General features: G+C 42.7%; 2 protein-coding genes across 7 annotated transcripts in view; one reads left to right on the top strand and one right to left on the bottom strand.

Moving 5' to 3' along the window:
• Palld (palladin, cytoskeletal associated protein) overlaps window positions 1–5,007 on the top strand; it is a 384,747-nt gene extending 379,740 nt beyond the window's left edge. For 2 of the 3 annotated variants that reach the window (XM_021170930.2, XM_021170931.2), the window contains 3 exons: window positions 365–530; window positions 1,064–1,197; window positions 2,920–5,000. In XM_021170930.2, coding sequence (XP_021026589.1) covers window positions 365–530; window positions 1,064–1,197; window positions 2,920–3,092 — 473 coding nt within the window. In that variant the 3' untranslated portion in view covers window positions 3,093–5,000. Of the gene's footprint in view, window positions 1–364; window positions 531–1,063; window positions 1,198–2,919 lie in introns of all 3 variants that reach the window. The other variant, XM_021170928.2, reaches the window with a different exon arrangement.
• Cbr4 (carbonyl reductase 4) overlaps window positions 1–14,147 on the bottom strand; it is a 45,603-nt gene that overhangs the window by 15,798 nt on the left and 15,658 nt on the right. The window contains exons 5-6 of one of the 4 annotated variants that reach the window (XM_021170933.2): window positions 13,915–14,003; window positions 10,207–11,214 (exon numbers count right to left, since the gene is read on the bottom strand). The exons of 1 other annotated variant lie outside the window; for it this stretch is intronic. In XM_021170933.2, coding sequence (XP_021026592.1) covers window positions 11,140–11,214; window positions 13,915–14,003 — 164 coding nt within the window. In that variant the 3' untranslated portion in view covers window positions 10,207–11,139. Of the gene's footprint in view, window positions 1–10,206; window positions 11,215–13,547; window positions 14,004–14,147 lie in introns of those variants that run through there. 2 more of the 4 variants (XM_021170934.2, XM_021170932.2) reach the window with 2 other exon arrangements.

Raw genomic sequence — 14,147 nt, 5'->3', positions numbered from 1 at the left:
AGGGAATCCTGATGCTGAAATACTCGGCACCACTAGGTGGCAGCAGTAGGTAAGGCCTGTGCGAGCCTGTTGCCTTAATTAGAGCAATGCTCCCGCAGCTGCTAGCAATGACTCCGAATCTCTGAGGCCTGTCAGGCAGGCATTCTGAGGAGCAGATGGCCGGGCACTATGTGGGCCTATCAGTCTTGAATTAATTGAGGAAATAACGTGAGTGGAATGAAGCGTACAGACCTTTGCTTGAGGGGGAGGGCTAACCTCTTACCACCCGACGTGAAAACAGTACTCCATCTTTCTAAAGCTCCCGAGTTCCTTGCAGTGACCTTTGGCATGCCACTAACAGATCATTCCTCTGGTGTTCCCTTAGCTAAGGAAGCACACAAGGCCCCTGTGTTTATGGAGAAGCTACAGAACACGGGGGTTGCTGACGGATACCCAGTGCGGCTGGAATGCCGTGTCTCGGGAGTGCCGCCACCTCAGATATTTTGGAAGAAAGAAAATGAATCGCTCACTCACAGCACTGAGCGAGTAAGGTAAGACTGCACAGGGGCTTCATCTACCCCAGAACTTGCACAGTCCCGGTGCTAGCTGAAACGATACATCAGATACTATATGCAAATCGGTGAGTGGAAAAGCCATGTACGTTATCACCAGTGATGTGCAAGACAAGAGTCACACTTCGTCCAAAGGTAGGCTTAGGCTTTGGAAGGGAGCAATTTTGGGATGTGACAGAGCAGATTCTGACTTAACCTAGCTGCATTTTTGAAACATGTATATCAGAAAGAAAAAATAGATTCATTTGCTCCCGTGGTGGCGGCCCAGTCTGTGGTTTTTGTAAAGGCAGGTCTTCCCTTAAGAATTAGTGCATGGATTTATTCGCCCTCTTGAGGTCTGCTCTGCTCTCCCATTAACTTAATGGGGCTAGCTGCCTCTCTAGAATAAGTATGATCCTATTATCTGCTGCTCGCACAATTCCGTTTCTAATGACCTAATTAAAAATGATGCTTCCTGTCCAAAGCCACTTTTTAAAAATGTAGAGCCCTAATGACTTTATCTTTTTCCGCAGCATGCACCAGGATAATCATGGCTACATCTGCCTGCTCATCCAGGGAGCCACAAAGGAAGACGCTGGGTGGTACACTGTGTCCGCCAAGAACGAAGCAGGCATTGTGTCCTGCACTGCCCGGCTGGATGTCTACAGTGAGTGCGCCTCATTTCATCTCAGTGCATTTCACACACTGAATGGTTAAGAATGAGATGGCAGAGTGATATATCTCATTACTCTAAGCTTTACATTTCTAAGTTGATATGCCAGGATTTTATTTGCCAAAAAAAAAAATTCATATTACTCTTTCTCTTTCTGTTTATAGTTTCCCGACATTAATAGTGAAACCCTTCCAGGAGAACAAACACCCAAGTATCACCAGGGTCTTTGATTGATTAGCGAGATGTGCATGTTGGTTTCTTAGGCTGGCTGGTCAGCTGTGCCTTTCTCACTTCAGCATCATAGGGGTTAACATAAAGGCATATGCATCTTTCACATTTTCTTATTTGTGTATTCTGCAAGTGACTGTCTCTAACCATTTCCTCCCGAATCATATTTTTTCCCGTGTCTTGGGGTAGTTTTAACAAGGATATACCTTGATTCTGGAATGTGGACTTACATAGCTAAGCGCTTTCCTCATTAAAATATCTTCAGCAGCTCTTGGCAGTAGACTCTTGAATGTGTGTATGTGTGTTTGTATACATGCATCCTAAATTTAAAAAAAAAAACCCTACCAACTCAATTTCAGGACTACAACAGAATTATATGACCCATTGATATAAAGATAAATAAATAAGAACACTAGAAAATATTTCTTTTAATTCCAAGGTTTACCTCTGCTTGAGAAAGTAATAGTGTTTTGAAACTTTCTCAGATGTCTGGTTCTCTTCTGTTTATTAATGTTAAAATCTATCTAGACTTCCTAACTATGATTATTATTTTTTTTAAAAAGGAAGGAAGTTAGGTCAGATATAGGAAACTTATTTGAGACTTTCCAATCTGCACTTACTAGAAGAACAAAACTTTCTGTGTTGCCTGGCTTCACAGTCCCACAGGCACATACAGACAGTGACTTGGGATACCTGTAAGCAAAATGCAGAAGTGCCTCCACATTATCCACATCTCTACCATGGCTGTTCATTCTTAAACAAAGAATACATATGTGGGGCACTGTAGAGGTAGCTCAGTAGTTAAGAGCACTTCCTGTTCTAGCAGAAGACTCAGGCTCAGTTCCCAGCTCCCACATGGCAGCTCTTAGCTGTCTAATACCAGGGTAATCTGGCACCTTCTCCTGGCTTCCCAGGCACCAAGAACATACTCAGTGTACATACATATAGGCAAAACATGCATACACACACATAGAGGCAATAGGAATATACTCAATGCATATATATATATATATATATGTATATGTATATGTATATGTATATGTATATGTATATGTATATGTATATATGTATATACATATATACATACATACATACACATACACAACCAAAACATTCACACACACAGTCATCAGAAACATGCTCAGTGCACATGCCTACATGCAGGCAAAATACTTACATATATAAAAAATAAAGTTTTTAAACAATTGTATGTCCCTAATATATATCAAAAGACAGTTTTGTGTGTGTGCTTCTTTGGTTTTAGAGACAGGTTATTGCTCTGCATCGCAGGCTGGCCTCTAACTCACCTTGCAACCCAAGCTGCCCTCAAACTTGCAGTAATCTCCTGCCTTCGCCTCCCAAGTGCTGAGATCAGGGTGTAAGCCACCAGGCTCTGTCCACAAGACAGTCTGCATTTACTTAAGCCTCTAAGGGATTTCCAAGTATATCTTTGTTAAAAAAATCTTCATTTGCTCTCTTTCTCTGTAGCCCAGTGGCACCAGCAGCCACAGACCACCAAGCCAAAAAAAGTACGGCCCTCGGCCAGTCGCTACGCAGCACTTTCGGACCAGGGACTAGACATCAAAGCCGCTTTCCAACCTGAAGCCAGCCCATCTCACCTGACTCTGAACAGCGGCTTGGTAGAAAGTGAAGACCTGTGATCGGCGAGCGCCCTTGTTGAAGCTGAAAACTGAACGCCATCGCTTCCACCAGCCTACTCCTCTGTCGCATTATGGGAAAGGCAGAAGTATACTTTTGACTTAGGAAATTGAAAAAAAAACCCACCAAAATCATATTTTTCTTACTTAATAGAGAGTCTAAGTAGGTGATGCTTATAGAAATGTACACATTGCACAGAAAATTCACATTTATTGTCCAAGTTAAGACTTTTGGAACTGCTGTGATTAAAATGGTCTGAAATGCCAAAATGCCAAAAGAAACCAACCGTTCAAAGGTAACCACAATTGATGTTATTTAAGTGCCTTTAAATACAAGCTATAGGTGCTATAGCATGGCAGTGTGAATGTTGGAAAGATACGATGACTTTGAAGCACAGTGTCTACAGATGGCCCCAGTGAACCTCATGCACTACGGAGGGATGAGAAAGAAAAGGGTGGAGACAGCCGAGGGAATGCCTTGTCTTTGCAAACTGCTTATGTTACATCAGAAAGAGGGAAATCCTTGCCTTAAATTCTGTTCATATCAGGAGTTTTCCTTGTCTGTTATCTTATCAGGAAGCTTGCTTACAATCTGGGGTGAATAAAAGATTACCTTAAAGTTAATAAAGGGTTCTGGAGAAAGCAGACATTTATTACAGTCCATTCCACAGGAGGCATCCAAACCATGACCAAGGCATGTGGCATTTGGAGGAGGCAGGTTTGGAAGGCACAGAAAGAAGGAAGGAAGGAGCTGCTGCCCACATGGGGATCTCAGATCCATTTAGATGAAACATCAGGGCCAGGCCAGGCTCTGCTCTGGTTTTCCTCTAAACCTTGAAAACACAGGTGTAGAAAACACTGCCGTTAACCTGTCAAGGACTCTAGGGGGACACCAGGAGGTGTGGAGCGCATGCGTGGTAGAGACTTCCATGTAGCTGATGTGTGTAGTAGTTGAAGATATTAGTGTGTAGAGCAAGTTGGACATGGTAGAGGTGGCAGGGGTGGGCATCTGAGAAGTGGCTGGAAGGGTCTAGTCTGCCTGAGGGAAAAAGACTTGAGAGAGAACAAGCTTGTGCGACAGTGAACTTCTTTTCCATTGGCACTAGAGGTAGGTGCCGAGTGGGAGTTACTAGTTCCCGTCATCCCCTGTCTCTGTGGAACCCAGCCTTAGCGAGGTCCCAGGCTCTGAGCATCTGTGAGGCCAGCTGCAAAGACTGCTTTTTGAATGCACGATTCTGCATCGGCTAACCTGAGTAGATTCTGACCAGACTTGATGACTTTAAGTCGGAACCAATTTTTTTTTTAAGTGAGAGAAAATAATTTGGCCTGATAGTATAAACCATGAGGCTTTAAAGGTACTCTGCTATGAAAAGAAAACACTGTGTTTCTCATGCAAAACATACCTATTGTTCATTATTTATAAAGGTGTTGAACTTCTTAGCTCAGTTACTCAATCATACATAGTACTTCTTAAAACGATTTTATATCTGTAAGCACCCCGTATATTTTGTATTACTGCCTCACTTGTACAGCTTTCTACTTTTGTAAGAACACCAACCAAGCAAGTTTTAGCAGGCTTGAACACTGGGTGGCAGGTGTTCCTGTGCAGTGTGTTACAAGTCTCTTTGACCACATACACATTGCTATTGGGGGATTTAAATTGCCATGCAGGGTCTCATAGACCTATCTCTGTTGTAGAATTGTGGCCTATATCATATCATAATTGCCAAATTTTTCTGAATGTGACTTTTTTTTTCCTAATTTGCTGGGCTTGGGATTAACTTGCATTCTTTTGCCACCTTTTATGTTGTATTTATGAAAAAACAAAAACAAACAAAAAAATAAGTACCGTACTTTGGATTGTTGTGCTGTTGTAATGTGGACTTAACATCAATAAATAAATATTTAACAGACGGCAGTTGACCCTCTGTGATGTTGTACTCTATTGCTGCTGTAAGGAACCAGCAGAGTTGGGATCTTCAGATTTCTGTATTGTCCGAGTCGGGTACGTCAGAAGTTGGGCATGAGGTGGCGAGTTCCAGTTCACTGTGTCACAGGCCACAATCTTACCTGAGGCCTTAGTGGTTATAACAGAATTCAAAAGTTCCTTGACATTCTGGGACAGAGGGCACATTCTGTCAGCCATGGGCTGCTCTCCTCTCGCCTAGGCCATTCTTCCCCTCCATCTTCAAAGCCAGACGTGAGAATTCCCTTCATGCCAGACCCTCTCGTTCTTGGCCTCTCTTTTGCTATGGAAAGGTCCACTCCCCTTTAAAGGAGTACCTGAATAAATCAGGCCCACCCAGACAATCTCCTTTCTAAAAGCATCCCATCTTAGAAACTTAATTGCATTTTCAAAATTCCTTCTGGGGGCTAGGAAGGTGGCTGTCTGGAAGGTAAAGTGTTGGCTGTATACAGATGAAGCCTTGGGTCCATATGCCCAGCACCTCCCTCGGAAACTGGTCATGACTACATCTGTGCCCTCTGTGCAGAGGGGCCAGACTCCTGGGGCTCACTGTCCAGCCAGGCTAATCACAAGAGCAAACTCTGGATTCAGAGGAGACGTCTTGTCTCACAAAATGAGGAGGAGAGTGACTGAGGAGGGCATCCTGACATCATCCTCCGGCCTCCTCATATACCTGCATCGGCAAGTGCACGCACATCATGTATACACCACATACATGGAGAAAACTAGTCTCTTCCGAGGAGCACTGAGACTCAGCCTTGAGTGGATAAGAGAGGTGTGTAGGACAGCTGTCTGCTTACTAACTCTCAAAAACAGCTTAGCAAGCAAATAAAACCAGAAGCACCAATTACAACCCTGTGCTGTTCAAGGCATGTGACCCGCTGGGATTTCTCTTCACATCTTCAGATCTGTTCTTTATGTTGAAATTTCATCTGATGAATGAGTTTTCTCATTGTACTATAAGTGATGGGCATTCACCTAATTCCTTCTTTTGAGAAGCCTGTAGGTCAGGTCTTACAAGAAGTTCTCTCTACACTAGCTATCGGGAACTTGCTGGAAATACAAATTCTTGAGTGCTGCCAATCTCTTCTAAATCAGAAATCTGGATTTTGAGGCCAGATGGTTCAGCAGGTAGACACCTGCCACTAAGCCTGATGACCTGAGACCTCTGTGATCTACATGGTAGAAGAAAACTAACTCCCACAAATTGTCTCTGACCTTTATGCATGCACATAAATAATAAACAAATATATAAATGTTCAAAGAGAAATAGAAATGTGGGTTTCTCAAGTCTTGCACGTGACTGGTCATGGCTCAAAAGCCATCTTCTGAGGTGAGTTCACTTCCTAGTCCCTTCCATGCTCAGCAGACTCTAAGGATGGTTGTGCTGCCAAAGAGCCTGAAGAAGTTGTTAATAAATTTAGTCACAGTTGTCCCTCAGAACAGTGATACTCTTGTGTGGGCCTTTTGGATACTTCATGAGGATAGTCTCCGCCACATACTTATATCATCAAACATGGAAAAAACAAATGAAAGATTCACCCTTCCTGGCTAGTGATCATAGCACTGAGGGTGCTGCAGATGCTACCGAGGGAGAAACACTCATCCCTCTCACCTCACTATGAACCCTGCGAGTTACAGGGAGTGCACTGCCTGCAAGCTATGCCCATTGAAGCAACAACGGCACAAACGTTATGGGGCTAACCAAACATGTTTTTAAAAATGGGATTAAGGACCCCTCTGTGAATAGGAACCCATACATGACACGGTCCGTGAGGCAACGCCACTCTGAGCTAGATAAACAATGGGACCTAGGGCAATGTCTACTACCATCATTCTGCTAAATCGGCACTTCTGAACTTGTGAGTTGAGACACCCCTTTGGCTAACCTCTATCAACGAAACATATTTACATTTCGATTCATAACAGCAGCAAAATGACATATTAATGGAAATATTTTATCATTAGGGGTCACCACAACATGAGGAACTGTATTAAGGTCAAGGCATTAGGAAGGCTGAGACACACTGTGTGCTAAATGAGCATAGGGATAAAAGGGCTCCTGATGACATACTGCTATCCCCATAGATCAGGGCATTCTTCAGTCCTCATCAGAGAAGTTTCTTCTTGCTGGAGATGGTGACTAACACAAAACCCCACAACTGATCGATATGCAGAATACAAGACTGTGGAATGCTTAGCTCTAAATGAGATGTCTAAACCACGCCCCTGGGCTTAAGGCCTGGAGATTTGTGCAGAAGGACTGTAAGAGCCAGAGGTGGTGAATGACTTCTAGGAGACAACATCTGTTAGATACATTAGGGAAGATGTACAAAAGAACTCCCAGAAATTGACAACATGCCCATGACCTGTACAAGCTCAAGCCAGACAAAAATCCAAGCACAGAAGTAGAGAAGTGGGAAAAAAGTCCAATCCCTAGCCAAGAAGCTATTCATAATTGATAGCTTCTGGGAGAAAAAAAATCAGTTTTCTTTGATAAAGTAGTACTAGACATACTGACTGAATGACATGGCATGCTCAATGTTCAGGAGTAGCCATGCAACACAAACTGGGCTCCATGTGTTTTTGTTGTTGGTGGTGTGGGGTTCGTTTGTCTGTTTGTCTTACGGAAGGGAAAGAACATGAAGTTCTGTGGGTAGGAGATAGGTGAGTATCTGGAAGGAGTTGGGGGAAGGGAAAGAATATGATTAAAATATTCACAAGGAACAAATAAAATCATTATATTTAAAAAAAGAATAAAGGTAAGCAGTAGGGTTGAGATGGCCTTTGGGGATCCAAAGTCTTGTCTTCTTTGCTGAACAAATCTTTCCCCTTGCCCCAACAGCCTCTCCTCAATTCCCTGGGGCCTTGTCAATTGGTACCTGGCAGGCTTGGTAAAACATAGGCAGTAAGTTAGCATCTTCTGGAGATTACTGATCCAAGAATTCGAAATTACATTGGTGGTAACTATTCAAACGTAAGACAAGTTGCCTAAGAGAAAAAGGATAATTGGCTTAGCACTGAAAATTCAGCTGTAAAAATAAACACCAAAGTCACTGAGATGGCCAACAAAGAGAATCCTGTCAAGAAATAACATGCCTGCATATGTACCAAGAGTCAGCATCAATACTGACTACAAATACAACACGACACACAACAGCTGCAAATCCTGAGTCATGAAAGACTTAATCTGCGCATGCCTCATGTGTTTGCAGAAGAGCAAGGTAGAGATATCAGGAAAGTGCAGTACATTTAATTGCATAAGGAAAGCGCAGTACATTTAATTGCATAACAAATGAAGGCACAGTATGTGCTCTGGCCTCGGGAGCTTATGATGTAGTTGAAAAACAAAAAGTTTTTAAATGTTAGCTATTAAATACTTTATTTAGGTATTTTTGTCAAGCAGGCAGTAGTATCATTTCATGATTCACACTAATTCCCATTCACAAAGCTTGGGGAGATGTTCCCTGTACTGGGTTGGCCTGATGCTATTTGTATTGTAACGCTAAGTGTGGCCCCTAAGATTTGCTTGCCCCAGAGAGAGAGTCCACACCACACCCACATGTAGAGCCAAGTGAAGCTATGTGACCTTGTCCCCATGTCGTTTTTCTGATTGGTAAATAAAGATGCTGACAGCCAATAGCTGGGCAGAAGAGGCACAGGCCAGTTTTAGGGTTCTCAGGTTTGGGGTGTGTGTGTATGGAGGGAAACCAGGAGAGAGAGAGAGAGAGAGAGAGAGGGAGAGAGAGAGAGAGAGAGAGAGAGAGAGAGGTGAAGAGGACAAATCACCATGAGTTAGGAGTCAAGAACGCATGGCCCCGAGGGCTGGCCAACTGGAGTTAAGAGCAGTCAGATAAAACATAGTAAGTAATAACTCGGGGTTATCGATAGGAAGTAGATTTTAATAGCATAGAGGGTAGATGGCTGACTAAGGCATATTGTAAATATAAAGGTTATGTGTCTTTTATCTGGAAACTAAATGGTCAAAGATGGGGTAGAAACCTGGATTGGGATTAAAAATCTATACAACAGTTCCCATAATACTAGGTATCAATTCTTGAACCAAGATAATCTGTCTCCTTTCATTATTCTGGGTAATAGATGCATGTAAATTAGCTTGCTTCTCTGCATAAATTATTCCCCCTAATTTGCAACATATAATCATGTCTGTAAAAAGCTGGCACAGCCCCTCCTAAATTGAATATGAATAAAAATATAAAAAGAGCACATATTTCAAAACCTGAGCATAAAAGCTGAATACTCTGGCTTCAGCCCCCATCCTTTTCTTTCAAACACTAACCATGGCTGGACCATGAGCTGTTCCGAGGGTGGCAGTCATAAATAAGTCTTCTGTTTAAGAATTCGCTAAAGTTCTTGGGTTTCCGAATGCAAGTGTTAAACTGAAAATTCTACAGGTCGGTGAGAGCAGGGTGCAGACCTGTGATGGGCTATCTTACCTTTCCCCAGCTCGCCACACAGTCTGAGATAGTTGGGGCACAGTTTAAAGTGTGAACATACACACTCAAGGACAATCCTATTGGTAACACAGTCTTCTTTGTTGTTTTGAGCTTTTGCTCATGTAGCCCAGGCTAGTCTCAAGCTCACTATGTAGTTGGCAACATCTTTGACCTCTTATACCCTCGACCCCAGGTGTGAGGACTACAGCTGAGTGCCAGCATACCTGGCTCCTTTCTCATTGCTTCCTTCTTTTTTTTTCCTCATATGGTATAATTTATTAATTCACAGGTATAATGGTGCCTCAGAATTCTCAAGTAAATATAGAAGATAAAAGGCCATTTAGACAGAATTGTACACTGACAACAGAGATCAATTCTAAGAAATTGGCTTTAGGCATCTTTTTGTCGTTGTTGTTAAATGAGCATCAGAAAGTGAACTTACATAAACTAAGACAGCTGGGAAATCACTTCACTAGAGGACATATTGCTTCCTTCTTAATTACACAAGCCAGGTTCATTGATGTCTCCAGAACATGATGTGTCCAGCAAAAGGAACTCAAGCCTGCACACATGTAGGTGGCCAAGGACGCATGGGTCAGACCCTAAGAAAGCTACCTGCTCTCTAGGCACTACCCAGACTCGCCTCCTGTAAAATAGCCTGCGTGCTGCATCTCCTAAAATGACTAAGAATGCTAACACCTGAACACTCCCCAGTCACCATGGCTTACACTTAGCGGGCAGGCCATTCGTTCAGCAATACAAAGGGCACCGATGGCACACATTTCTTATCCTGAAGCATGCTGCACATGGAACCCACGGTACAGCACTGACTCGGCAGGCAGACCCAAAGCCCAGAACTGAAAAACCCAAAGGCTAATAAACCGAGTAAAGAGAGGAGGAGGCCAGAGATAAAGGGCTCTGTATTTAGTACATGGCTTTTAATTTATGACAGTTATTCTGAATTTATTAGTACAGCTTATTCACATGTTTGAGTTGACCTTCAATATATAATTAAATCTCTGTTTAGATAATGTTCTGCTTCAAAACTGTAGTTCGACGAATCCTGGATCACTGAGTTTTGTTCTGTTCTCATCTGAACCTGGGAACTTGTTCATGCTGGGCAAGCACTCTACCACATCACCAGTCCGTTTTAAAATGTATTAATTATTTTGAAAAAGTCTTGCTAACTTTCCCAGCCTGTCCTTGCACTATGTAACCCAGGCTGTCCTTGCACTGTGTAACCCAGGCTGTCCTTGAGTTTGCTATATTTCTTCCTTAGCTGCTCAAGTAGCTGAGATTATAGGCACTTGTTTGTTTGTTTGTTTGTTTGTTTGTTTTTCGAGAGAGAGTTTCTCTGTGCAGCTTTGGCTGTCCTGAACTCAGCGATTCACCTGCTTCTGCTTCCCAGGTGCTGAAATAAAAGGTGTGTACCAACAGCGTCTGGCCAAAACATTACTTTTTAAAATGAAATATTAAGGGCATTTCAACAATGGCAAATAAAAACAGCATGAATCCAGTATATAGAAATAGCCTATTATTCCCCACAAAGGTCAAGGCAAAAGGGATTCTATCTATATTTGCAATCAGTTCTGTGTCTTCATTTCTGTTCTCAAGCAAATACTCTTTTCTAAGACCAGTGCTGTGCAGGCTGAGGAAGCTCAGTGGGAAAGTCCTTGTCTGGCGCCTGGCTGGAGACCCTGAGCTTGATCCAGCACCGCAAAACAAAACAAAACAAAACAACATAAAATAAAGCAAAACAAAACAAAACAAGAAAAAAAACAAAAATCCATGGTTACTGTTATTGTACATTTTATGATTAACTGTAATTATTCATTATCATTCTAAGATTTGGGGATGAATCATTATTATATCTACTAACATAAATTATTCTTAATTATTTGTGTGTGTGTGTGTGTGTGTGTGTGTGTGTGTGTGTGTATTGTTTTTGAGATAGGATCTCACTATATAGTCCTAGCTGGTCCGGAACTTAGTATGTAAACAAGGATAGCATGAACCCTCAGATCTACCTGCCTTAGCCTCCTGAGGGCGAAGATTAAAAGCATATTCAACCACATCTGACTATCATTTTATATTTCTTATAGAGTTTTAACACCTTGATTTGAGATAAGATCGCCCTGACTTGATCAGGCTGACCTTGAACTCTTGGCCATCCTGACCCAGCTTTGAGTGCTGGGATGACAGGGCTACACCCAGCTCTTCATATGGTCCTTAAACAGCTAGCTATGCTGAGCTTTTTATGAGGGGAAGGAAGACACTCCCTACGCTCAAGATCAGGGTGGCTCATAACTATGGCAGGTACCTTAAGGACTCAATACATCGTTTCCTGCAGAGAGAATTTTGGTTGCTTTGTAAAACATAGAAATATCATAAGAATGTGTTTTTGTTTTAATCTCAGGTGTGGGATATGAGGCTGCTTCAGATTGTCCACAGCAGCTGACTATGATTTGCCTCAGGCAGGGACGTGATTTTGTCAGCTCCAGATAGGTTCTGCTACTGTGAGACATTTGTAATTCTGGGGACTTATGGGGGTATATAATAAATGCTATGGCCCTGAGAAGAGGTAGTTTGCTGGTTGGTGGTTGAATGCTGTTGGTTGTTGTTGGTCGTTTGGGAAGGTTGGCTACTGTTTTATAGTAGTTGTAGTCAAAAAAATAAAAAATAAAAAATAATAAAAAAAAAAAGAATTAGAGTCAGGGATCTTTCTCCCCTACCTACTGTTAGGGGGTTGAAAGGGTGGATAAGGATGGAAGAAAGAAGAACCCACAACGTAGCAAAAGTACAGCTACAATCTCCAAGAACTGCTATATACAAAGTCAACTGCACCGCACTTAAATAACCAGGTTATTTTGCTGAGAAGCTCAGAGAAAAGTAGCATCACTCTAAGAAAACAGGGCGAGACTGTAGAGATGGCTGAACAGACGGGAGCACTTGCTGTGTCTCTCCAGCACCCCTGTTAAAAGCTGGGCATGTCCATGCATGCCTGCAACCCCAGACAGGGGCAGAGACAGGAAGATTTCAAGAGGTCACTGGCTAGCCATCCTAGCCAAAATAGCAAGCCTCTGGTTCACAGACAGCCTGCCTCAAGTCAATAAGTAGGAAAACTACCAATACCTTCACCCTCCTCTGGCCACTAAAGGCATGTGCATGTATGCCTGCACACTCACATGTATGTGCCACACACACACACACACACACAATGGCTCACACCTACAACCTCAGCATTTGGGACATTAAGGCGGAAGGACTGCTGTGAGTTCAAGGCAAGCATGGGATACATAGTAAGTTCAGGGCATCCATCCAGGGCTACAGAGTGGCATCCTGGCTCAGAAAGAAGATAAACAAGTGGAGGTAGTCAGGTAGAGAGGTGATGGGAGGGGGAGTGGTGTGAAACAGGCTGGGTGAGGGGCAAAGGAAAGAAAAATCCTCTTTAAATGAATACCTTTCTCTAATTGACATTTTTCCCAACATATTTTAAATAAATGACTGCTATGCACATGTAGATGCAATATTTCACAGAAGGTATGGTGAAATACGGCCTCAAAATGCAAAACAAAGCAAACAAAAAGTAGCCTTCAGCAAGGCTGCTCAAGTAATATGATGGACTGAATGTGAAATGTCCTTATAGATTCATGTGTAAACACCTGGACCCTGGTTGGTAGCATTGTTTGGAAAACATAAAAATCCATTAGAAGGTGACGACTTGCTGGAGGAAGTATGTCACTGTGGGTGGGCTTTGAGATTATACATCCTGGCTCCACTTCCTGCTTCCTCTCTCTGCTTCTGGTATGTCGATGAAATGGGGCCAGCAAGTGCTCTTCTCCTAGTACCACGCTTGCCCTGACTGCTGCCCTGTCTTCCCTGCCATGATAGCCTCTACCATCTGGACCCACACGCATCAAAAGACCCTTTTCTCCTCTATATTGCTTTTGGTCATAGTGTTTACCACAGCAAAAGAAAAGTAACAATAAAAAATTACCTCAATCTTCTGTAAATACTCTTATTTTAGCAACAGTCTAGAAGGTTGAAGTCTTTAATATCCAACTTGATACAGGTGTATCACAATAACCCTTAAAATGCCCATGGCCTCCAAGACAGAGAATTCACACCCTTTAGATTACAACTGGCCACACTTTGTTTTTTGAGACATGTTCATACAAAGATAGAATCCTTTGTAGCATCCGTTAGCTGATTTGTTTCCATTAGCAAATGTCACCCATAGAGATGGGATTGTCAAATTAATAGGGAAATGTGTGCTTGACCCAAAGTGCCATCACAGTGACATCATCTCTAATTAGAGGGTGAGCTGCAATCCTCCATCCACGATAAGAACATGGCCTGTGATGTATGGTGACTCTAAAAGAAACACAATGGCATGGGCTACCTCAAGAGTTTCTCCAAACCTCCCAAGAGGAATGTTTTTCTTGAAGTGTTCTTCTTTCAAGTGTCTTGTCATATCCGTGCGAATAAGTCCTAAAAGAGAAATGTGAATTCAGTTGAAAAGTATAAACAGATCCAGCTGGATCAGCGCCGGGGTAGCGGGAGCGCAGGGTTGCCTGACACCCGCCAGCTACCCACGACCCCCGCCGCAGGATTTTGGGACTGCTGGTGAGTGGA

The sequence above is a fragment of the Mus caroli genome, chromosome 8, assembly GCF_900094665.2.
Source record: "Mus caroli chromosome 8, CAROLI_EIJ_v1.1, whole genome shotgun sequence".
NCBI lineage: Eukaryota > Metazoa > Chordata > Mammalia > Rodentia > Muridae > Mus > Mus caroli.
Note: the sequence above shows the minus strand (reverse complement) of the source record. Positions and strands in the feature narration are given on the sequence as shown.